We start from the raw sequence: 25300 nt of genomic DNA on the forward strand, positions 1-25300 counted from the left end.
TCTGTCTGCATTACAATAAGGAAGGTAGTGAAAATTCTCTTTATGGTTAGTCTTTTAGTTCTTGATGCTTGTCTCTTAAATCTTACTGTATTTCAGTTTTCTCCTATGATTTTTTTCTGCTGTTATCTCCAGACATTCTTGTCATGTTCTGCATGTGTAGGAGAGAAATGTTAATTCAAATCACTGGAAAACAAAGGCTAAGCAAGATGATAATGGCAGAAAGTGTCACAGGTGGAGGGTGGTCTCACTCTAATAAAAGCAAGAGTAATGGAAGAGTTTGAGAGTCAGATGAGGCACCTGTGAAATTCATTGCCAGAAAATGCAGGGAATTTTTTTTCTTCTACAGTGATAATAAAATTCTTAATGAGCTAGGGTTAATCAGAAACTGTAGAAGTTTCTGTAGCTTACATATTTTCAACCTGTCTTCTGTTCATTTCTGTTATTTCAGGAGAGTTTGATAAACTTTCATGCAGATACTTTGTCTCTTAGTGAGAAGACACCATCATAGAATCATAAAGCAAATAGACTACTATACGCTGTTTTTGAAAGTAGAAGTTGTGGGTGTGGGGGTTCGCTACAGTCCTAGGACTGCTTTTCAAGCATTGTTGTCCCAGTGCCTTATGGCTCAGCATTAAGGTTTGACAGGGCAGGTGAGATTCACACAGGAACCCCCAACAACAGAGATGCTTGCCCATTCCCTTGGCTGCAGTAGGCTGACCCAGAAGGGAGCCCTTCCCCTGTTCCCTGAAAATAATGTGAGGTACAGCACAATCTCAGGGTCCTAGGCATGCCTCCTCCTGACTACTGTAAAAATTAACCCTGTCCTGACTGGAAGCAGGACAGTGATCTTGGATGAACACTAGAGCTGATTCAAAGAAATGAGGTTCAGAGTTGTCCTTAATGCACGTTTTGCTTATTATCCATAGAGAATAACTTACACCACTATCTTGGTCATCATCATAAAATTCTGTGTGGTGACGAGGACTGTAGTCAAAGCCTCCCTTTCCTAGGTTATCTAAACTTAGGTATGTGTGTGTATATATTTTCAGATTACAGGTAAACAAAAAGGCAGTATTAAACTCTGAAGTGTTTGTTTGAAAATACTGCTGAGAACTTTGCCCTTCCCAGAAAAAAGACCAACAAAACAACAACAAAAAAAACCAGAAAAAAACCCAAAACACCAAGGAAATGACATATTTTACTAAACTCAGTAATTTGTATTACACAGTTCTGGATCTTCCTGACTCCTTAAGATACAAGAGGTGAAAAATGGAGCAATTCTACATATGGTTGGAACATTATATTAATCAAACTTTGCTGTACTGGTATGAAGCCCTCTATATATTTCAGATTTTGTAAACTAAATTTGTGGGCCACTTTAAAAGCTTTTATAGTGGTTAATGAAGATACTACTTTATGATTTAATAGAAACCTTGGAAAACAGTTACAACAATTTGTTTGATTATAATTGCCAAAGTATTTGCTGAACATACTTCCCAAAGGAGCTGAAAGTTTCTAGTGCTGTCCTACTGAGAGGCTAATCTTGCCAGCTGTCAGAACTGCGATGTTTGTTCAATATATATCTGAGAGCTATAGTAACATGTATGCCACTGCCTGAAAAAAAAGTGCAACTGAAAGGTAAAGTACAATTACTCAGTTTTGTAACTATTAAAAAAATTAAAATTTATTAAAAACAAGTGTTTAGTTGACATTAGAGCTGTTAAAATGTCAATTTGTAAAGGTGAACTTCCTAAAGTAAACTTTGCATTATTTTGTATTATTGATTTGTTGTTTATTGTATTATTGGTTATTAACTAAAGCTTTATTCTGAAATTATATTTGATAACTCAGATCTAGTAACTTTCTAACTCAAAGACTGCTGATTTGTGTGGTAAGAGTATTATGTACTGCTGCTTTGGTTGGTTTTTGTTCTTTGGGTAACACACTTAGTTTCTCTTCGTAGTCTTCCAACTGTTTAAATGCCAGTAGAACATTCTCATTTGGATTATCACACAGTTCACTCTGACTTGTTCTGGTTAAAAAAAAAAAAAAAAGGCATTGTTCCATTTTAACTTGCTTTAAAAATGAAGTATATATTCTAAAAAGCACAAGTTTATCATACCAAATAGATTTAATAAGGAGTGAAAAATCCTTGAGTGTGTAGTAAGCATCTCCTTCATTTAACCTAAAGAAAGAAAAAAAATCAAATAGATATGCACTGGAACTATTTCATTGTTAATAAACCCTGTTTGTGTAGGTTGAGTAAGGATGCAGAGAGCATTTGGCATGACCTCAGATATTGACACACTGGTTCACTGCAGAACAGCTATAAGCTTAAACTAATAAGGCTGCAGAGGCTCATGTTTCTGTAGTTATACTGAACATGTAAGACTCATGAGTAGTATTAGAAAAGATAATTTATTAATGTTATCTTGAGAACATGGTTTCAACTGTTTGAATAACTAACCTGTTGCAAGCTAAACGGGAACACTACAGACAAATCTGTTGGCTAAATTGAGCAGGAGATTGTGTAAGCTTTCTATCAATGATGAAAACCCTATGTTTTGCCAGCAATGTGCACTCACAGCCCAGAAAGCCAATGAAATTCTGGGCTGCAGTGAAGAGAAGTGTGCCAGCAGGTCCAGGGAGCTGATTCTCCCCTTCAGCTCTGCTCTTGTGAGACCCCACCTACAGCAGAGCATCCAGCTCTAGTGTCCCCAACAGGAGAAGGAAATGGAACTGCTGGAGCAAATCCAGACAAGCGCCATAAAGTTAAGTGGAGTGGATCACCTCTCCTATGAAGACAGGCTGAGAACGTTGGGTCTGTTCAGCCTGGAGAAGAGAAAGTTGCATGGAGACCCCATAGCAACCTTCCAGTATTTGAAGGAGGCTACAGGAAAGCTAGAGTGGGACACTGTCAGGAAATAGTGATGGGACAAAGGGGAATGGCTTCAAACTGCAAGAGTAGGGAGAAATGCTTTACTGTGAGGGTGGTGAGGCACTGGAACAGGGTCTCCAGAGAAGTGGAGGATGCCCAGTCCCTGAAAGTCTTCAAGGCCAGGTTGGATGGGGCTTTGACCAACCTGGTCTAGTTGGACGTGTCCCTGCCCATGGCAGAGGGGTTGAAAAAAGATAAACTTTAAGGTCCCTTTCAAGCTGGGCCATTACAGAATTCTATAGTTTCAACTCCCCCGCTATGGACATGAACATCTTTCACTAGGCTAGGGATGAGGGGTGTCTCTCAGGGCTCTGCCTTGAGACCAGGACTCATCACTGCCTTTATCAATGACACCCAGGGACACTGAGCACATCGTCAGTGCAATTGCAGGGGATGGGAAGCTGAGCGGGGCAGGGATACTATGGAAGGACGGGGCCATCCAGAGGCACCTGGACAAGCCTGAGAAGTGGGATGATGAGAACCTCATGAAGTTCCACAAGGCCAGGTGCCAAGTGCTGCACCTGGGTCAGGGCAATCCCCGAGTCATGGATTGTTCCTGGTTGGAGACCTCCAACTCCCTCAGTTTAGCGCTGCCTCCCTGGCTGCTCCCACCACCTCCAGAACAAGCACTTGGTTGGCCCTTGGGGCTTTCCCGTGCCCTTCCCCACTTCCAGGAGGGCAGGCCAGAGGGGGAGCACACACAGCCTTTGCCTCTCCTCCACAGCCCCTGTGGGCAGCATGTCCAGCTACCATGAGCAGCCTCTGCTGGGGAATTGACACTTTAACGTGCCATAAATCGAATCTCTCCTGATGGGAGAGAATTCGCTGGAAGTCCTTGCAAGGAGTTTAAAAGATAAAGCAAGACATCTTCTGTAGTTTCAATGCTTCCAGATAGTAGTTTATTAAGTCTTATCAGAGGAACTGAGCCACTAGCGTGACCCAGGTACAGCATGGAAAGAGGAAAAGTAGGAGTGAGAGCGAGAAAGACTAATTATCAAGATTTACACAGCCTTTTAAAGACATTTTAACCAATAGTTACTAAAAATGTACGTTATTTTTACTTTCTTACCAATTATTCAGTAACACGACTAGGAACTGTGGAATTTTCTATCCAATCAATTCAAACTACTTTTACTGCATAATATGGAGTGGTAGAAAAAGGAGAAGAAGGTCTAGAGAACAACAACAATCCTCCATTTTGATATTTTTTACTCTTATCTATTTACTATAAAGAGAAGCCCAAAACCTCTAAATTTTCACCCTGTGACAATCTTACATAGTAGTCTATCACCTAATTCACGCCACTGTATTTTCTAGTTGTTGTCTGACTGTTGGTAATTTTTTCCAAGGTTTGAAGCTATACCAGTATTGTCCAGGGGGGTAAAAAAACCCTTAAAAACAGGCAGAGAAATATTCTTGGCACTCTGGGTTCCTACTGGGAATGTCTTTCCAGAACAAAGGAATCAACAGCTGTAGCAATAAGCTTGGCCAGTTTTTCCTGACTTTTAGCATTGTGTAATATAATAAAAGTATTTCTTGTGGTGATAAAACAAGGTCTGAAGGGAAGCCATATTTTCAATCTACTGTTCCAAAGAAAAAACCATGACAACAACTTCTTGGTCTTTGCTCTGACCTGGGTCACTGAACAATACATAGTTAAATATAAGCAGCCAAATGATAGGATTATATTCAGCCTGGATCATGCCAGTATTCCAACCCTACAGTTTTGTACCAATACAAGTATCAGTGCAACTACATTTACGCTTGCAGCTGATGAGCAGCAGAGGGAGGAAGAGCTGCAGTCTATCTTCCCCACTGCACACAATGCATTTGATAGTGAAGTACAAGTTATTGTGACATGTGAGCTGACGACAGTTCATTGCAGCTGCTGGGAATATTTCATTTTTATAATACCTCTACTTCAGTTCATTTATTTGTGTCCAACTCCTGGCCCCATGCAGGACACTCCAAGAATCACACCATGTGCCTGAGAGCATTGTCCAGATGCTTCTTGAACTCAGACTTGGTGCTGTGACCACTTCTCTGGGGACCCTGTTCCAGTGCTCAACCACCCTCTGGGTGAGGAACCTTTTCTTGATACCCAACTTAGACCTCCCCTGACTCAGCTTCATGCTGTTTCCTTAAGTCCTGTCACTGGTGACCACAGAGAAGAGATCAGTGCCTGCCCCTTCACAAGGGAGCTGTATGAGGCAATGAGGTCTCCCCTCATTCTCCTCCAGGCTGAACAGACCAAGGGACCTCAGCTGCTCCTCATATTGCTTCCCTTCAAGGTGCTTCACCATCTTCATTTTGCCCTCTTCTTGACTCTCTGTAACGCCTTAATGTCTTTTTTATATTGTGTCACCCAAAACTGCACACAATGCTCAAGGTGAGGCTGTCCAGTGCAGGACAATCCCCTCCCTTGCCCAGCTGGCAATGCTGTGCCTGACCCAGGACACGGTTGGCTCTCCTGGCTGCAAGGGCACAATGGCTCACATTCAACTTGCCTTTGACCAGGACCCCCAGATCCCTTTCCACAGTGCTGCTCTCCAGACTCTTACTAATCAGTCTGTGTGCACATTCAGGGTGTTTAGAGAGGTTTAAATCTCACAAATACCAGTGCCCCCTCTGTGCCTGATTGGCTGCCAAGGGCTTTCAGGTCCAGATAGGGCTTGGGGCTGCTGTTTGTGTGTCCCTGGGTTTGGGAATCCCTCTGTACATCTTGATATAATCCTCACGCCGAGATTTACCCCAGATTCAAGATTATCTTCGAACTTAATTTCTTGTGATGCCAACATCTTCATGTGCACACCTATAAATATAAATACATTAAGTAAAATTGACAGTGTATAGTATTACCTGCTGTGTATCTGAGTAGAAATTTTGAACCCTGGGATCTCTGTCTTCCTCTCTTCTCAAAACAGGAAATGGCCTTGTCCTTCAGAAGAAATCAAGCTACTCCTACAACAACAGAAAACATGGAGATCTGTTTGAATGTGCTCTGAATTCTGTCCATGCAAAGTACATCCCAGCATGAGAAAACTAACAGCTTATTTGGAGAAATGCCATACAAATTATTCAGACATCAGTGTAAAAAGAGTTAAGAAAAGTTTAAAAAAGCAGCAGCACAAACTGAATGGATAAAAGAACAAGATGTGCCAACAACATAAAACACATATACCAGAAAGTATCTGACATTCAGTTAAGGATTTCAGCACACAAGCTTTGTGCTTTTACCAAACATGGATACAATGCCCTTATTCTTTAGGGAGGTAGACATACAAAACACAAAGTAATTCAAAAGGAGTACAATTTTTGGAACTTCTGAGCAACTCAAAAAGCCATTAGGGGATGTGAAAGATATTTACATACAATTTTGCATCCTTGTAGGGTAAAAGAGACAAGACAAATTTCCCTCTTGAATAAGAACCTCTAATGAAAAATTAGATGGTTTGTCATCTCAAACCTTACCCCAAATAGCTGATTACCAGGGTATTGCATCTCAATTACAATGCAGTACTAGGTGGCATATAATAATCCCATGTGTGTATCTTTATTAATAATGTTTGTCAGTTTACAAGTTTTAAAAGATACAAAAGCCCGGTGGATAAGGTTGCCTTATAACTCCTCATTACTTCAACTAGCAAGGAAAGGAATTTTACCCCTCATTGACTGGAGAAGATTTAATTAGGCAATAGAGTAAGGAAGATCACAGTTGGTCTGGTAAGCAGTATATGCTTTTCTGAAAAGAAAAAGAAGCATAATTTAGAGAGAATATGATTGACATCATAATTTGGAAGTGAATGGGATTGCTGGAGACTAATCTAAATACAAACAAACTGCTGGAGGACACTGAAAAGAAATTGACTATAAAAGCTTACACACTTCACAGGGAAAGTGCTTCTTGAGCACCACTATCTGATATGCACTGAACCCTGCAGTGCTAGGCATTTAAGAACATTTGTAAAAGGCAGCAATGTCACTGAATGATAATATAAAAGCAAGTCTTGAATTGAAAGCTCTCGGTGCACAATATGGCTATATGCACACGTGATACAGTATTTCTATAGTTTTTATAAGGTTAATTAATTAGTATATCTAATAAATATTGTCCAATTAGAAGAGCAGTTGGTTAGGTAATTTCCCCCTGGGTTCTGCCCCATTGGAGCCCCCCCCACCCTGATCTTTTAGCCCTACATTTTATTATGTCTATGATGTATGGTGCAAAAAAAGTGTCCTTGCTAGACTAAAAAGCAAGACTAAACAGAATTCCAAGAAAGTAGCATAATATGTGAAAAAGTGCAACTACTATGCTAAAGTGACAAAGTGTTAGAAACTATACAGCTATATGTTAAAATCTATAAAGCTACAGATATATAAAAAGCAAAAATCTTTAGGCATCAGAAGTATAGGCAATTTAAAACAGTGGATCTCTGAACTTTACAGTTCTTGATTTTGCAATGTAAGCATGTCTCTATCGGGATTTTCAAATAATGTTGTTGCTTTCAGATTTTGAGAAAAACAATTCCAACTATATGCAGCAACAAATACATGTAGGAAAACTGGAAAAATGAAAAAATGTGATCATTATATAGACATAATCTGTGAATAATCCAGGCTGTCACATTCTCAAATCCGAAATATCTAAGGCATTTGCCAATCCTCTGACTACCTGTTGTCTCCAGTAAATCATGCTATTTACTCAGGAGAGAATGGATTCTTCCCATGCTTCAGTAGCTATTCTTAGATCTTTTGTTCTTCTGTCTTGGGGGAAAAAGAACAAACAAAAACCAACAGCCCTAATAATCGCCACATTCATTAATTTTGCTTTTAAGAAACATTCCCCTAATGGAAGAAAAGCTCAAAAATCAGTGATTCTCACAGATGTCCCAATGTGTACAGAAATCAGCATACGTTATAGATGTACTTGAAAATGAAAATGCATGCATATTCTCTCTGCAAAAGTACAGCATGCATTTTCCTATGGTCTCCCCCATCATTCCAGGCCTCCAGTCCTGTAAACCTTAGGCACCTGCTGATCTGGGTGAATAGTTACTGATGCCAGCCCACCCTTAATTCAGTCACTGCTTCAGGTGTAACTAGGTGTAGCTAGGGACCAGGTGCAACTTTCCCAGTTATTCTACACTAACTGATGATATGCTAGACTTTATCTGCTACGTCATCCAGCTTGGAAACAAAACGAAAAGCTGCAGGAAGTTAGTATGCAGAAAAAGGGAAATTACTGGCATGAAAAGGTCAAACCAAAGGCTCCTGCAATCAGTTTATAATTCCCTTTCATTCCTAGACAGTGTATCAGTGGGTTCATTGGAATTGCTCAAATTGAGCAGCTTCAACAGTCTCAAACTGAATGGCCTGTGGGTCTGCGCAACCACAAAACAGCAATGCATCACCTGCACCAGATCCTGCACCAGAGCCCCTGGCTGACACTGCTGAGGGAGATTACTAGGCAGAAGAGAGGCCATCACACCCAGTGGATGCATACCTCAATCACGGGCCTTTTTACACCCCCAGTGGATGCATACCTCAATCATGGGCCTTTTTACACCTTATTGTTCATCCTGTGAAGAATGCATGTTCATCATCATTGCTAGGAATTTAGTAGAAACAGAAATGAACTGAGATGTGCAAGCTTGATATAAGAAGTACACCCTCAAAAAGCACAATATGGGTCTATGGTGTACCTTAGCATGTTGAAGCATATTTTCCTCTTCTGTTACTCAGCTGGCCCAACATAATCTACAATATACCTACTATGAAAAATTACTTATTACAAATCTCAGCTGATGCCAAGCTGATGAACTGCTGTTATGCCTAGAAAACTCCTCAGATACAGAATATGCCTCTTTTCTTGATGTGATCTGACCTGCACACGAAACTCTTAGTATGAAAACACTACCATTACAGTAGGCAAAGTTTATTAGTACATTCTTCTCTAGTCTTCACAGAGTTAATTCCTGCCATCTCTCCAAAGAAACCACAAAAATATGTACACTTACCTTTATCTAGAGATTGTTCTTTCCACACTGGTGAAAACAGACATTCAAACCAGACATTTCTGCAGTCCATTTCACAGTTACTTTGGCATGTTTCCAGGAAAACTTTTACCTTATTTATTCCAGATCTAAAATTGTGTTTAATTTGGTTGTTAATGCAAAGGTTTTTCCATTGTTTGGACTTTTTTCCGTCTTTATCCTTTATCCTTTTCTGATCTCGTTCAATGATTTTTTCTGCATTGGAATTCTATTGATTAACCAAATTACATAGGAAGTATTTATGCAATTTTAGCTAAGAAATGCTAAATGTCTTCCATAAATTTCAACTTCATTGTTTATAAACCTGACTTATGTTTTCCATTTTCTCTCATATAAAATATTTACAAAACAAAATCACAGTCAGTGCATATAGCACCAGTAGTAACCCAGTGGTAATGAAAGATATCCATACACTGTGAAGAAAACTTGTCCAAGGATAAAGTGCTATTAAGGCTTGGAGAACTCTTTGATCTTTGTTCTGAGTAAAAAGACACATATGTACTTTACCATATATATGAGTGGGTTAATAAAAAAGTCACACAAAGCAGCAGTGATATTCAACTGATTACCTCATATATTCAGTCTAAAACCTTTTTTCTATTGTATTATTCAAACTTTTAAAAAAAAAATTATATTTTTTTCACTCCGTATCAGCTACTATAAAAAATATGACATTTAGAAGAAACCATTTTAAAAGAAGACTATTAATTGCTCATTTGCTAATTAAACTGAATAATAATAATAATAATGATACCTAAAGCACTGATTCCCTCGTATGCTTTTGCCACTCCCCTGTCCTGTCCCATTTTCTGAGTATTACCCAAGAAGCAAAATAATTGTTCTACCCATGTAAGTAGTGTGAATGACCCCACTTTTAGACCTCTATTCTCATAAGAAACACTCTGAAAAGATGTGAGGGCTGCAAGCTCAATAAAAGGCCAATGCTGATGCATATCATTATGCATCACTAAACAAACACCAGATTGAAGAGATTTATGATGAGGACTTGTTAACATTTTGAACTGTACTTTTGAGGAAATGTCTGTCTGCGTGTATTAAATAACAATCGTTCAGATGCCAGGGTACGAAGCAGAATGTAAAAACCAAACTGAACTTACACACAGAGATCATATGATGAAACAGTAGTCCATTGAACATGTATCTGTGCAATTCTAAAAGTTAAATTTCAGAGAGTCTTAGCAAACTATCACAAGGATTATGAAATCATGTCCAAGTATCTCTTTAATCCATGATGCAAGGTACGGGAATAATACTGAGGCTGTGCAATCAAACATTCAGAAATCAAATAATGATGAAATGAAAGGCTATGTCATGTAAACCCTATGCAGCCTCTACGAGATCTTAGCAGCGAGGCAGATACCCAGTCTGTACAAGTATGAGTCTGCACAAATGTACAGTCTGCTTTCAAAGCTGTTACATTCAGGAACTTGAAAGACTTGCAAAAGGACTGGAGTGTGGACATGAGAGGAATTAGCTTCTACTCAGCTTACAACTGACCAAAATTTAAGGTGTTTGGTTAAAAACATTTCCAAAGTTACCTATCCATGTAGAATGCTGGCAAAGTATCAAAACAATTATGTCTGCTCTAATAATAGTGAAATACTTAGAAGAAAAGCTCTATAATAAACATTTCCAAAAAAAAAATTAAAGGACCTTCCTCAAACTGTATGAAAGTTTGATACAGACAAAAGAGAGTTATCTTCCTTCCTGGATTTCTGATTGGTTTTTTTTTTTGTGAAACTCACTGACTGTCAATAACTGCTCAATTTCCTTTTCAAGAAAATGTATTAGAAAATTCTCTGCACTTTCATTTTTGCCTAGATCCTCAAAAGTTATTAATTATTCTTACAACTTTAAACTGTGAGATTTTCATTATCATTTCCATTTTGAAAACAAACTGTAGATGCCATCACTGTAACCTCTTAGTTTATACAGGATTATTAGAAGGGTTGTTTTATCTTCACATAGTACATTTTCTGTATATTTGTAAGAAAATAAAACCCTTATAAGCTTTATTAGTTAAATAACTTTAGCTATTATTTAAAGTTTTGCTAAATTATATTTACTAATGTACTTCATAAGGGTTTGAAGTCAATGGACAGAATAACCATAGTCTCTGATATCTCTTCTGTGCAATTCCCAAAACTGCAAACTCACTCTCACTCACACCAGTACAAGTGCACAGAAAAGTGAAGAGCATCAAAACTGGCTATGAAGAAAACCCTCAGGGCTGGAACCCCTTCCCTGCTTGTTGGAATATTACACCATCCATTCAATTTGTAGAACAAAGGTAAGAAGAGAGTCCTTGGTCAAACATACCTAAATGTTTTCAAAGGAGAGGTGGTAACTTCTATGGGCTTTTGAGGTAATTGACTCAGTGTTTAAAAACTCACAGACAGCATGTCCCAAGGCAAACCTTTAAATGCTGATGATTCCTGAGACTCATTTACGAGACTGGTTTCAATTTAGGATTTCAAATGCATACTCCAGGAAAATGCTAGGAAAAATAGAGATAAGAATGATGTATTGGCTTGTTTATATAGATATTAGGTAACAACTGATCATGAAACTGTGCAATATATTCGTATACAGTGACTACAAATATGTCAAAATAATACATTTTTTGTTTGTTAATTCCTCAATACTGTGTATTTACATATTGTAGCTGTATATGTGTTGATATTTTTCGATTATATATCTATAATAACTATATATTTAATGCACGTATTATATAGCAATTATTATTCCAATCCCATATAAAATATATCCAAAACGCCTTCTAGACCTGCTTATATCAACACAAACTTTCTAACTCTCTAGACTTTGGATCTGAGAGTGGCAACAAAGGGAATTAAACAGCTTGTTGTTGAGTTTGTTTTGGTTAAACCACCCTTTCTTCTCTCTTGTTATGTAAAGGAAAACCTAGATTGACTGGTTCTGTTGGATTCTAATCTTGCACACCAGATATGCCTCTATTTCTATCTGTACCACATGTGCAACAGCACAGTTAATGCTTTTACAAAAAGTTTTTCCGTAACAGATTTATTGCCTAAATTCTGTGGGTTATAGCCAGGTTTTACCATTGCCCAAATTTCAAAGCAAATACTGTATGTATTAGATTGCTCATATAGCATCTTACAATTTCAGAGCCTTTTGTGATAGCATTACAAAAACCTCCTCTTTCATCTGCCAGGTTCTTTGGATTTAGTCAGGTTTTGCTGGCAAAGCCAGAAATTGTATTCCAAACAGTCTGAAAGTGGTGTTTCCAGTAATCCATTTAGATGAGTCATTGTTTCAGTGGCTCTCTCAGCTGCCTCACTCATGCTTTTAACTCTCAAATGCATATTGCATCATCATTAAAGGGTGGTTGTCTTGGCTCTCTAGGCTGCTTCCTCCTAGATCTGCATACTTTCTCTGACTTGTTGAATATTTTGCATGATTACTTGTGACATTTCACCTTTTAAAGAGAATTCATTAGTTCACTGATCAATCAACCCGACTCCCTTTTCCAGACTAATACCACCAGGCTCATGTAAGGACCAGAAAATTGCTGTATAAAGTACCACGGAAACTCAAATGACATCTCACTGAACGACTACGAAATACGTGAATTTAAAATTAATTGTTCCTTCTTTGATACAGAAAAACCAATACAAGATGCACACCTGATGCTGGAGAACTTAAAGCATGGAAAAACATATCTTTCAATAACTGCATCCTTTGCCTCTTTATCTTGATTCTAACCAAGATATCAAATAGGACAGAAAAGAGGTGTGCACATCTTATCGTGCATCTTTCATGTTTGATGGCGAGTAGAAACCTATCATGCTTTGTTTGAAATACATTTTTAAACAATTTTTCATCACTGCCCTCTAAATGTACTCAATTTGCCTCAGCAATTTTTTTTCACCAGAAATGATCACTCTTTAGGAAAATGAAAAAGCTGGATCCTGTCTAAATAGAGAACATGTTTAACAGCTTGTTTAACTTTAAAAAAAAATCTGACTGTCAATTTTTCCAATCCATCAACACCAAAGTATCAGGATTGTACCCCAACAATGTTTAGTCATTGGCTCTGAAGCTGTAATGCCGAGACAGACAGATGGACTTAGAAGTACAAGATCAGTACTCTGTCAAAATTCCAATTCTTTCTTCTAATAGAACCAGTGGATTCAATTCCAAGGTCCAGTCTCTAGAAATTTACTCCAAAATGAAGAACTACAAGCGTTCTCAGTGCTGCCACACAAGTTTTCATTGCCACTGAAAAGCTCCTTCTCTCTCACAAGCTCAGAGGCCTACTCTATGTCACTCCTAAAAGCACCTATTTTTAAAAATAGTTTGTTTGCTACATGATTTCTCTCTAAAAGTAAATTATTAATTTATAATGGAATAGTACATTTCTGTTTAAAGGACATAGATGCTTTAAACATACCTATTTATTTGTAGATCAGAAGTATACAGAACTTTTCACCCTGGAAGAAAAAATAGATGGTTTTAGTTTTAAGGCATTAAACATTTGCTATGGTAGAACATGCCACTCCCAAACTCTACATGCAAGAGGTTGTATTTTCAACCAACATGAATCAGTCCTTTGTTGAATCTCTTTTCATTTCACAATGGAAGGAGAGAAAGGGAAAATTCTGTTATATTTTTACATGGTATAGGCTATCATAAAACAAAAAGTAAGTTGCTGTTGCTTGTCTGTGCGATATGCACCACGTCTGCAATATTTCTGCCACCACCTTTTTCAGCACCTGTCTGTTGGCCAATCAGAAAAAAGCAAAAGGCCTGAAGTCTCTCCAACTCCATGGGAACTCTTTCCAAAAATACCCCCAAGCTAAGTGTCTCCCTAATAGGAGCTACTGACTGACAAATCTCTCAGCAGTTCATTCTAAATAGCCAGCTGTGTTTTAACTTTTATTTTTAAATTTAGTTCTACTGAAGGTAACAGCGGAAGTAATCAGCTGTTCCATGTTCCTCCTTCAACATTCATTCCTCTTTCCAGAAGTATGGATGTCACATTCTTGCACATTTGTCTTTGTTAGTGCTATGACTTCTCGCAGCAATACACAGCTGTCTACCCCTATCTGGCATCAGACATGTTTTTAGGTGGCAGGCAGAGTCTTCCTACGAGCCACAGGAATACATTTGGCATTATATCTAAAGACAGCATGCAATAGCTGTTACAAAGGTAAAGCAATGTAAAGCTGTACTATGATAAAAGCAGCAAGAGAAATAAATATTTATTTTCCTACAGATCAGCATCTCACAGTTTGTTGAAAGAGGCACATTCCTTTTTCAAAGTTAATCCCCTTGTAAAGAAAGAAGCTTTTATCTGGTGTTGAACTTCAGTGCTGTCTGTGCCTGCTCAGATCAAACACATTTCACATGCTAAGAAGGAATCCAAATACATGACTGGCTGTGAATATAAACATGTAAAATATGCACCATAGGCTTGCAGCTAAAATTGATCTAATAGAGATCATTTTCCTCATGAAGAGGAAAGTCTTAATCTTAGCACATACAACATTAGAAGATGACATGGGATGCTATAAAGCATTTTTCTCACTGCCCAACTATGGGAATGTTATGCGTAAGTGCAAGTAGTTTTCATATAAAAGAAAAAATAAGCTCTGTTTGAAATATAATCTTCACAGAGGTACAGGTAATATCTAATGTGAACAGGACTGCAGCACTTAAGAGTTAAGCAGTTCCATACTCCACAGGGCGTAGAGGGATGAATAACTTTTCAGATACAGCACATGTAGTTATAACAAGTATAAGTAATTTAAAAATAAAAGAAATGGTAAAGCTGTATGAATACGACTAACATGTACAGCATACAGGACAAAATCAACTGAGAGAAGAGCAACACTTAAAGCATTTAATTTAAACAAAACTAGACAAAATCAGAGCTAAGGTCTTATATATGGACTTCTTAAGAAAACCTTAATTTGAAGAAAGAGGCTAGTTCGCACAGTCAAGACAAAAATTAGCTAACTAACACTAATGGGCTGCTTTTCTTCTTTCAAACAGTTAGCATGTTACTTTTGTGCCATATATTTTCCACTGCGGTGTTTTAACTAATTTTTTTTTTCTTTAGAAAATTATGTAAGACTACAATGAGCTGATGCAGCTTAGATTTCTTAAATTTATCATATAATTTGAAATCTTTACATCCTACACTATACAATCTCGATTATACTGCCATGTGCCACTGCCAAATTCTATCCTTGCTTTCTCTATCCTTATGAGATTGCATCAGTCCTGCCTTCTTTAACTTTCACTTGTTTCCCCCCTTGCTTCTTAATTCAACATGAAATTGATTTCTTAAGTTTTCCTACTTTATCAAAATCAGCTGTAACACGGGCTTGCTTAAATTCTTATTTGCCTACATTTCCAAATGCTAAAATGTAGAATGGCCTTTCTACTTAAACCACAGAAGACTGTCAGTTCAGAGTTTGTTGACACCTCATTTCTTTTTTTTTTGACATCAGTAGATAATATGCCTTAAATATTTTAATAGAATCGGGCAGTGGAAAGGTCTTCAGGCCACCTCAGAGCAGGGAGCCCCGCCGGTGCGGTGTGGCCGCAGCTCCATGGCACGGCTGCGGGTCCCGCCGGTGCGGTGTGGCCGCAGCTCCATGGCACGGCTGCGGGTCCCGCCGGTGCTCCATGGCGCACTGCACAGCAACACATCCCGCAGACCGAGCTCGGCCCGTAGGCACCCCGGGCGCCACAGCCGCCCAGGCCGGCGGGCTCCACGCTCCCTGCCCCTTCCCGCAGAGCCTCACCCTGCCTGCCCCGCCCGAGCAGCCGCTCTCGCCGGGTCTGGCCGGCAACTCTTCAGCACCGTCGCCATTCGCTGGCGCCCACTCGCTTCTCCAAAGCCGGGCCCGCTCCGCGTTTTCCCCTCAGTGCCTCACGCTGGGCCGCCATAGCGTGCGTGGGCCTGTGAGGGAGAGCCTGGACAGAGAGCGAGGCAAACCGAGAAAGCAGCGTGCCATGGTGACATGGCCCTCGAGGAGTCTGATGAACACACGGCCTGGCAAGAGCCAGGCTTAGGCAGCACCGCCCTCCTGCCCAGGGCACTGCCCGCTCTCAGGTAACACGGACAGAGACATCTCTACCCTTGGCACAGTGTTTATTGGCAAAGATCAAACAGCTTTGCCTTGTGTGTCTTTGTGATAAATCCTGTGAGAGTGCAATGTGCTTCTCAGCCCCAGATGCAAAAGTGTATTAATCACAGTGCACAGGGCTGCAAATTCCTGACAAAATTCCTGTGAAATTTTAAGGGATGTTGGGGGCACTCACTGGTCAAGTAGCTGTTTGTCCATGTGTTCCATTATTACCTGTCCAGTTAATAAAAATTAAAGTATATGACATCTTGGGAGAGAATGATATTACAAGTGCTCTAGTAGTGTTGAGCGAAGGGAAGCAGAATGACAGGTTTCTCAGTCTGAGGTAGTTTGCCTCATCAAGACCTTAGATAGACCACGGACCTTGGACTGAGAAGTTTTCATCTCGTTCCCAGTTTAAGAGATGGTATTAGTTCTCTGTGAGTTACTTAGCCTTCCTTTCTGTTTTATGGTTTCCTTTCCCACTCTCAGCTGTGGTAATTCTGGAAAGTCGTACTGTTTTCGTGTTTATTGATGTGTTGTTACTTGCAGCCCCTCAGTCTCTTTGTTGATGAACTATTCTATAAAAGAAGGCTGGGAGGTATTATTATTACTGTTTTGTTAATTTTAACAGTTTAATTTTAACAATTCCTGTGTTAGTTCTAAACCAATTACCGATACAACTGCTAGCAAAAGCTGAAGGTGTATGAGCCTTCCCATTGCACTCCTAAGAAAATCCTCAGAGAAACTTGGAAAAATTGTATTTGAGTACCATTGACATTCCTGGAATATTTCGCTACATTTGACACTTTCATACATATGTGACAGGTAGGTACTTCCAACGCACTCTATGAAAACATAGATTAGCTCTAGCTATGTAAAAAAATCTATTTACAATATATTTACAAGCAAAATTAAATGTTTTTGCAAACCAATGGAAAACAACAAAGCTATGTATGGCATCGAACTACAGCTTGATATTGACCCAGTCTGTTTAAGCACAGGCAACCAGATTATTTTTTGCTCTTTCAGAGGTGGAAAAAAATGTCTGTTAGTAACTCAAAATAACTGGAGGTTTCTGTGGCAACTGGTAAAGGAGGTTGTATCTATCTCTGCTGCTTAAAGTAGAAGCTGTTCTTAGAGATTTCTATTTGAAGTTTGCATACTGGTCTTTGACTTCAGGTCTTGGAAAGAAGAATGCCTATCTACTTGTAATTTATTTTGTTGCTATTTAGAGTAAGATACAAAATAACAGGGACCGTAACAGACGTGTTCTGCTTCCTCAGGTAAGTACATGAATCATTAGGGTAAAGAGCCGTGCTTATTACTGTATTTTGGTTTCATGCAATTAACGATGGAAATCTTTGGCATTATGTAACATCTTCATCAGATGAAATGGAAAACTTGCACAACCGGAATAGTTTTATGATTTTTGACATGAGATTTGGAATGTCTCGAGCTGACTAGTGTTAGAAACTATTGTTAAGGTTCCAGAAAAACTGCAGCTATGTTCCATCAAATCTATTGGTAGTGAAAACTATTATCTCCGTGGAGTTCTGTTCACCAACTGAATTTTCCATAATACTGCAGTAGGGATGGAGTGAGCATATTAGCCATATATTTCTTACCTTGTTTGATGTTATTATTAATTTTAAAATGTTATATGCAAATGCTAAATTATGACATCATTGCATATTAAAGTGTATTTATCTTGCAAAATGTGTAACTGTTCCAAAGTTTTAGTCCGTTTGCCATTTGTTTATAGTGATTTACTGCCTTTACTACTTTTATGAAGGAGAATACACATTATTTTTGCAATAAAAATGGAAGGTCTTGATTCCAAAATATTCAGTACAGATCAAAGGATATAACCATTCCTTAAATCTTAGAAGAACAAGGTTGGGAAAATTTATTCATGGCTTAATACAGCTGTATGAAACCTTGCTCTATTAAGTTTTCAAGTTACGAAGAGTATTTCATTAACAGTTGAAGCCAAGAGGAGTTAATTGAATACAAATCTTTCACTTTCTGGGCAAATGTTTCTATCATGCTGTACAAAACATATTGGGCGTACCTGATTTACACAAAACAATACTGTATCTGTATTCAAAAAGCTAAATTTCTTTAAAAATATCTCTCCAGATATCTCCAGATATATTTTCTTTCCTGAAGTGAAAATTTAAACACACAATTGCAAGAACCAGGATTTCATCCACCCACTCCCTGTAGAAAATGCTGAAGATAGCCCAAGGCAGCTTGTTGCTGTTTATACACAGGCTATTTTTGACTCTCATTCCAAGGTGGCAAAGTCTTAGGCACTTAGTGGAGATGCTGGGTGCCTGACAAAGGACCTTGATTCTACTCTGTGGGGTGACTGCTTAAAAATTATGCATACAGTGGTTAACTCTTGGGTAACCAGCTCTTTCTTTGTGCACTGTTTTCAGCTTGAAATTTTTAGAATGATGATTCTGTTCTTATTTCACATGCTGAAATCACTATAAAATGACCTGAAATAAAATCCTTTTAACAATTTCATTACAATGTGGTAAGGATCTCAAGATGCAAGGACGGGGTTTGTACACATTGTGAAGTATTCCCTGTCCAGCAGTGAATCTGTTCAGGCTGTGATTGGGGACAGTAATTGCCTGTATGAAGATGCCAAGATGGTCTATCAACCACTGAAATACAATGTGTGGTACTAGCACACTTAGTACATAAAGATGGTCTGGGTCCTGTAGGGAGCTCTGAGTGCAATTCCGTCACAACAATGCATCTACTGCACTTGCATTGTTGCCAAGGAACACATTTTAGTGAAAAATGCAAGGCAGTATCTAGAGGACCTTGAGCTAAGAACAAGTGCCAGTCTACAAAATGATTTCAAATCTGAGAGCATATGTAATGGATGCTGGCAGAAGGGACGGAGGTCTGTAACATCTCTTTGCAGCTATAATTTCTTCTATCCCCTCTGCAGCGTGTGACTCCCAGTAGGTTGCAATCTGGCAGAAACCACGTTACCCACACATGGCTTTTATTTCTGGAAACTATGTGATAAAGTCTGTAGATTAAACCAAAAGTCTTCATGTTTACTTCGTCCTTTCACTGAGTTTTAACAGAAATTATGTGCCTGAAAAGGTGCTTTTGACAGATTTTTTTTTTTCCTTGTGACTAAATTCTCACAGGTGTTTTAATGAGGTGAAAGTACTTCCTTAGCAGAGACAGTAAGGGAGAGTCGATTGTGTTACACATTATGCTCTACAACTCTATAGAAACCAAAAATGTATTTTGATTGTTTCAGTATTAATACATGTGTAGGGTTGTGGGGTATTTTTAAAGCATACACGTTTTCCAGGGATTTTTTATGTCTTTTCTGAGGGAGATATTTCTTTTCTGATTATAGTATTATTTCACTTGAGATGTGAAAATTCACATCTCAAGTTAATTTATTTTTACAGTGTAGTATATGGTTACAGATTAATAACTATCAATTATTACAAAAATTACTATTCCTACTCATAACTCCAAAAATGTTAAGGGTCTTTTCCAAACTAAATGATTCTAATTTTTTCTTTCCTACAAGATTTTAAGGTACCAAAGGAAGGTATTAATTTTAACCTATTCTTAGTAGAAAAAGGCAATTATTTCATTTATTATTGTGAAAATAATGTTGTTTAAAAAAATTAAAAATCTATTACCATAAAAAGATGTAGCAAGGGAATGGCTAAGTTCTCTGAATTTCTGAGTAGTAAGTGCACAGGACTTTGTGCCACTTCCAGGCCTAATGTTGCTTCTGCTGGAATTCCAGATAGTGGCAGTCTGCTGAAACATGAGTTCAGTTACCAAATATAGATGAGTGGGGTACGAATTACATAGTCACAGAAGACAGATGTAGCACACAGGCCACAGTCTTCTCGATGCTTACTAAGGACCAAGCAAGCTTTAGTGAAGAGCTGGAGCAACTTTAAGCCTACTTAGATAGAGAAGGAGAAAAACAACTTTACCTACTATTAATTATACTTGAACTCTTCATATTGGCCTGCTCATTGTAAGATCTGTTTTATATTTCTGCTAAACGTTAATTGTTGTATTTGCGGAGTAATTTTGCAGGATTTCAAAATTCAGAGAAAAATTATGTGCCTTTTGTGTTTTAAAAAATCTTACGAGGTACATTTCATCCTTCATGATTCTTTTGAACTGATAGGCTTTGGATCATGTTAAGTAATAATTTCTTACTTGGCAGGTTCTGCAAATTCAGGATGTTCATATTTTTCTTGAAATGTGTCCTTTAATTTTCTATGTTTTTCCACATTTTACTATATATCTCTTCAAAACTTTAATTTGATTAGTTACTCTATTTTTTCCTGAAATTATTGTAGTCCAGTACATTTCAAATTTAATATTTACCATATGATTCTTTAGAGCATCTATATTGGGTTTTGGATAAGTATTTAAACTGCATGATATAAAAATGTGGTTTTACTTGGGAGTAGTTTTTAGATATATATAGGACCCCATAAATAGTCTGTATGGAATAATGTTGAAAGTACAGGTAAACACTGATCTGCATGCAACATTTTATGTTTGTGTCTTTAAATGATACAGTATATGCCTTTGCAGGTTACCTAATGAGTAATGATGATGAAAACTGTTATAAATACATTGTAGTCTAACTTGGAGAAGCTAGAAATAGCATTCAAAATTTCTAATTATGATCTTATAAGCTACTTGATAGGGTTAGTGATACTTCACCTCCAGTTCCCTGTGGTTACAAGTTTCACTAAAAGAATAGTGGGTTTATATATTACAGTATGGCTGAAAAAAAAGCCTTTTTCCTTTCCCATTCAGCTCTCTAAAGCTAGACATATGAATTCATTTTCAGGCACCAGACCCTCCTCCCCAAGAAAGCTTATCAGCATTAGAAATTGCCAGTAAACCACCATGTTTCAACTCATCAACTTTATCTAAATATCCAGGTATAGATTGATTCATCTAAACTTAGATACCAGGCTTTGAAAATTACAATATATGTAGCCATTATATTTTTCTAATGACAAAGCTGAGTATTGGGAAGAAATATGTTAATTCATAATACATTAATTTTAATCATCATGTTAGGTGGCAAACAAGTAAAATTGTCCTGCTACCCATGAAACAGCCCATTGAACCATTAGAGCAGCTCGGTGTTGGAAGTTAGGGAAGTTTATCTGAGTATGTAATGTGTCACTTTGAGACGTGAACAAGCTAGGAACCAGTGTGTATAAGATTTAAATAAAGATATCATTTGAGGTACAGATATTTACAAGTTGTCTAAATAGCACCTCTGTTCATTTGAATACAACATTTTAAAAAATAACTAAGATTAAGGAGAAAGAAACTCTGCAGGTTTAACCCTTGTTTCCCTGGCATTCATCCAGTTTATGCCTTAACAGCTGAGCCTCTAGACCAGCTGTTTGCTGGGCTTCTCAGATTCTTTAAAGCTGCTATGTGGTAGTCAGTTATACTGTATATACTTTTTTAGATTTTGTTGACAAGAGATTGGCATGGTTGCTAAATTTGTTGCCCTGTAAACACAGATAACAGGAAAGGAAGATGTAATCCCAGCCAATAATGAGTTTATCACTTTATTCTATAAAAACATATCAAATCCTAAACACTTTGGGTTTCTTGTACTTCTCTTTTATGCATTGAGTTGTAATCTGTTGGCAAGACAAACAGGCATATCAAGAGATGCATATGCTAAGCCAAGAATTCCAATAATCTATCAGTCATTTAATGACTACATGCTGGGTAAGCCCTGGTTTAGTGACTAAAGGTAATTGGAGCCTGCACAAGCTGATGTAAAATACATCCGAGTGCATCGCATGACTGTCAAGCCATTTCTCCACTATCAGTAGGGAATTAAGGAAAAAAAAATTTAAATCTTATGTAAAATTGTTCTTATCATTAGAAGAAGAGAATTTTCCAGGGTAACTAAAACCACTGATGTTCAACTTAAATAAATGCTTTGCAGAAACAATAATTATGTTTCAGATCAATCAACCACAATCTAGTGACCAGCTAGACAAGTACATTTCAACAAGGAGATTTTCAGGCCAGTCCTTCCCTTGAGGAAAGTGTGGTTTCCCTGATGTCTTGTTTCTTGCTGACTTTAAAGAGAATGCTCATCCTAATTCTGAAGTCATGTTGAGAAACTGGAGAGGTATAGATGCTTCTCTGCTTTGTGAAACTGGTACAAAATATGCATTATACACTTCCATTGTGGAGGATGATATATAGGTTGTGAAATATATTTTTTCAGTGTTTTACTTTTAACATATGATAGCTTCATATTTCATTTTTCAGTGTTGAGGAAAGTGCTACTAAATTGGTAACAAGTTAAAAGTGTTAGCACAATAAGTAAAATAATATTAAACACATTATCAACATTAAACAGAAAGGATAACTTGGAATTTCTAATTCAAATATCCTTGTGTATATCTTCATAATGGTTTCAACTTGAACACTTCTCTCAGAATTTCATGGTTTAGTGTCTGGAAGGCAATGTTATGGGAAAGAGAAGAGTAAATATATTCCCGAAATATTCATAAGGCTAAAACCAGAAAAAAATGAAGTGTAACAGAATTGATGTAAAATAACAAATCAGATGTATAATAGCAGCATACATACATATTGATCCTGTAGAATCGAGATTGTGCTAGGCAATATACAGACAAAGGATGTCTTCATGCTTCTGAGGGAAGATTCAGGAGAAAAATGACTCCTAAGTGCTCTCATTTCCACCTAGACAATTGCAGTCCCGGCCCATTCTAATAGAAACCAAGGTTTATGGTATTTCATGCACCATTAGGTTCTGCTTATCATCCAGTTTTGTGTCTAGCTTATGGGAACTAGGATATAACTTTTTCCATTAAGAAATTGTTTTTGTGTCTTTCAGGATGCAAGACAGAAGCTGTGGCCAGGCATTGCCTCTTTCTTTAATGCTGAGGGAGGCTTACTCTCCAGAGAGAGACACCAGTAAGGGATATCCTGAAAATATGTCAGAAGCTTCATCTTACCATGACTTTTTCTGTGATTCCCTGTCAGACACACAGAATGGTGAATTTTCAAATGAACTTTCTGCCTTCCTTACCCAGGAGGAGATAAGTAAGAGCCTTGACATAGCTCGAGAAGCCATTGCCAATTCCATGGAGGAAGATGAGAACACAGCACCGGACTTAACTCATTATCTCAACACCTCCCTTTCTAGCCCTTCAGATAACCCTTCTTTCACGGACACCAACCTGCATGAACAAGATGCTTTACAGAGGCCTCAAGAAAGCAGTTGGACTTCACCTGCTGCAAGTCATGTTCTCCCAAGGAATCAGAAAGAGCAATCCACTGCACCTCAAACAGAAGATAGTTTTGTCACAGTTTCTAGGAGAGAAGCAAGCACCTCACCTTTTCTGCCTGCTAGTCCCAGCTTCGTCAGAAGCCTGAAATATTCAGAGAAAAGTGGTCCGTGTATGCCTAAGACAAGCCCAAACTCTGAACCAACATCCCAAGGAGAAGCTCCTTTCAGGAACAAGCTGTGTGACAAAGCTGCCACATTCATTGAGGAGTTATCATCTATATTTAGGCAGGCAGCGAAGACAAGAGGCCGTAGTCCTGATGGGGACTCTTCTTCTCCAGACAGTGGGTACCTGTCTCCTAATAAGAAACAACCAGCTTTAAGTACCTTGGTAAACCAGGAGTTTGACAAACCACATCAAGAGACTGAGCCTGACAAAAAATTACCTGGAATTCATCTGAATGGAGAACACTATTCTGGAAGGGGGAGCATCATGGAGAGCAAAATGGTCCTGTGCCGTCCCTTCATCAACATGGAAGAGCATGAATTTTCACCACCTCAATTCACTCAGAAGCTGCGGAGTCAGGAAGTTGCCGAAGGAAACAAAGTATTGCTGGAGTGCAGAGTTGCTGGCAACCCAGTCCCTGATGTCAGGTAAGGGCTAAGTCACCAGATATCAGCAGCTGATTGTGGAAGATACCTAAGGACAGGTATCACAGTGACCTGCTCAGAGGCAGTCACATAAGAGCAGTCAGTCATGCAGTTTTACAAAGCACAAAGAATAACACATTCTAATGTCTTTATTTCACTAGAATGTTTCATTCTTATTTGCCAGGGAAATGAAATTTTGCTTGATTTAAGAGCCACATGGCAAAGTAACAGAATCAGCTCTAGCAACATTCTGTGTGATTGTTACTTCATTAATCTAGGTAAAAGAAGTCACAGGTAAACTTGCCCATGAAGAGCATATCTCAAGAAGATGGTACAGCTTTTACAGCTGATTAATTAGAATGTCTCCAAGATCCATGTAAACTGTTTTTCTGAATCTTAACTTGTGCAGAGTCATAAAATAAGAAGGCAGATCTTAATGACTGAGTAAAATGAATGATGAGAAACACTGCTGACATAATAGTAGGTTATTTTAAAATCAAGCATACTTTTAAGTAATCACATCAGTATAAATTAATTTGTAACGTTTGTCTTATTTCCCTTTTGACACCCATAACTGTGCTATGTTAGCACTTTGTAGATACAGCCATTGCTGAATTGTGCCAAATATGGTTCATGCTAACTTCGCAGGCTCTTGCAAGGCTCCCTGACAGTCAAATTAATACACTTTTGTAGTCCATTCTCAAATTGGTTTTATTTAATAATTATTAATAATTATCCATCTGGAAACTTAAAGAGGACTATTAGTTACTAATAAAAATTACTTTTTCAAAGTTTCCACTAAAAACAAATTTCCCCCTTAGTCTCTATTTCATTATGGATCTTCAAGAGAGGAAAAATACGGCAGCTATACCTCAAAAACTACTCATTTTGGAAGTTGCTGCACTTCAGCCGGCTTGGCTGAAGAGGTCACTCACACACAGCACGGGCGGCACAGAGCCCTCGAGCGAGCGTTGCTGTGGAGCCAAGAGCGCAAAACGTAAGGGTCGCTCAGTGGTTAAGAGACAGCAAACACCTGAGTGATGTTTGGGTGAGACTCCAAAGTCTTTGAATCTTGGGGAAAGGAGGGGGTTCTTTCTTTTAAAAGATGAGAAAACATGCAGAAAAATCTGTGGTGGATTTTTATCTATAATACCATTACTGGGAACTTCTAAACAGTTTCATAGTATCATCTAGG

The 25300-nt window shown here is 38.2% G+C and overlaps 1 protein-coding gene and 1 long non-coding RNA gene across 6 annotated transcripts in view; one reads left to right on the forward strand and one right to left on the reverse strand.

Annotated features, from left to right (window-relative positions):
- Positions 1-1860: 1860 nt before the first annotated feature.
- Positions 1861-16040, reverse strand: LOC138109735 (uncharacterized). 2 transcript variants are annotated; one of them, XR_011150689.1, is made up of 7 exons: positions 15807-16040; positions 13445-13484; positions 11332-11509; positions 6601-6680; positions 5798-5899; positions 2123-2185; positions 1861-2032 (listed from the first exon to the last, which is right to left on the reverse strand). It is a non-coding gene; the product is annotated as an uncharacterized lncRNA (long non-coding RNA). The 2 variants fall into 2 exon arrangements; XR_011150690.1 differs by lacking the exon at positions 15807-16040 and adding an exon at positions 13591-13687.
- A 3983-nt stretch (positions 16041-20023) lies between these two features.
- The window catches only part of PALLD (palladin, cytoskeletal associated protein), a 189364-nt gene continuing 184087 nt past the window's right edge, over positions 20024-25300 (forward strand). For all 4 annotated transcript variants that reach the window (XM_069013683.1, XM_069013684.1, XM_069013685.1 and 1 more), the window contains exons 1-2: positions 20024-20172; positions 23062-24108. In XM_069013683.1, coding sequence (XP_068869784.1) covers positions 23063-24108 — 1046 coding nt within the window. In that variant the 5' untranslated portion in view covers positions 20024-20172; position 23062. The remainder of the gene's footprint in view (positions 20173-23061; positions 24109-25300) is intronic.

Source organism: Aphelocoma coerulescens, chromosome 4, assembly GCF_041296385.1.
Source record: "Aphelocoma coerulescens isolate FSJ_1873_10779 chromosome 4, UR_Acoe_1.0, whole genome shotgun sequence".
NCBI lineage: Eukaryota > Metazoa > Chordata > Aves > Passeriformes > Corvidae > Aphelocoma > Aphelocoma coerulescens.